The sequence below is a fragment of the Echinops telfairi genome, unplaced genomic scaffold (assembly GCF_000313985.2).
Source record: "Echinops telfairi isolate 266 unplaced genomic scaffold, ASM31398v2 ScPeMD7_1713;HRSCAF=2227, whole genome shotgun sequence".
NCBI lineage: Eukaryota > Metazoa > Chordata > Mammalia > Afrosoricida > Tenrecidae > Echinops > Echinops telfairi.
The window spans coordinates 10,553,974-10,554,787 of record NW_022105611.1 but is presented as its reverse complement, the minus strand read 5'-3'; the positions used below and the strand labels follow the sequence as shown (position 1 = coordinate 10,554,787).

At 51.7% G+C, this 814-nt stretch overlaps 1 protein-coding gene across 1 annotated transcript; it reads left to right on the top strand.

The window, feature by feature from the left end:
* Positions 1 to 182: 182 nt before the first annotated feature.
* On the top strand, positions 183 to 591 carry LOC101649740 (chromosome transmission fidelity protein 8 homolog). Its single transcript, XM_045293230.1, has one exon. It carries the CDS (start codon positions 222 to 224, stop codon positions 585 to 587), a length of 366 nt encoding a protein of 121 aa, XP_045149165.1. The 5' UTR covers positions 183 to 221; the 3' UTR covers positions 588 to 591.
* Positions 592 to 814: the final 223 nt, after the last annotated feature.

Here is an 814-nt window from a genome sequence, read left to right as displayed (position 1 = left end):
GTTTTGAGAAACGATGTACAAATGCGCTTTACACAATTGATGTGTGTATGGATTGGGATAACAGTTGTATGAGCCCCTAATAAAATGTTAAAAAAGCAAAAAGGTTGACCTTCCCGGGCGACAGCGATGGGAGATTCGGTTGTTGCTTGTTCGCCGCGCGGCAGCGCTCAGCAACTGCCATTGCAGTTTGTGGCCAGTTGCTTTTTAAAGACAGAAAGCTCATGGTACAAATTGTTGTTTCCAGTGCTGGGGCTGGAGACCTGGCAGAGTGGGTGCTGATGGAGCTACAGGGGGAGATCGAGGCTCGCTACAGCACCGGATTAGCTGGAAACCTCCTGGGAGACCTACATTACACCACTGAGGGAGTCCCTGTGCTGATCGTGGGGCATCAAAGCCTGTATGGGAAAATCATCCACCTGGAGAAACCTTTTGCCATCCTTATCAAACACACGTCTGGAGAACAGGACTGTGATGAGTTTAGCTGCGAGACTAGCACCCGGTACCTGGTGACAGCACTCATCAAAAACAAGATCCTTTTCAAAACCAGCCCCAAGCCCATTTTCACCAGCATCCCCAAGAAAGTATGAAAGAACCCCGGATTTTCCCCAGAGAGCGCCCAACTCCTTGGACCGTGCTCTGCTGCCACCCCGAGGACGGCTGGACGGTTCGCTGGGACCACAGGGGGGTCCTGTTCTGAGCACAGGACACCCACTGAGTGGGAACTCATCCCTTTCTCATGGCTGGTTCACTTGGCGCGAATCTGGGTTTCCAAGGAACCCCTCTTTTCCAATTCCATCAGCCTTGTTGGCTTCAA

What these genes read in the sequence shown, in the direction of transcription:
- LOC101649740 (XM_045293230.1), top strand. Translation starts at nt 222, where the DNA reads ATGGTACAAATTGTTGTTTCCAGTGCTGGGGCTGGAGACCTGGCAGAG.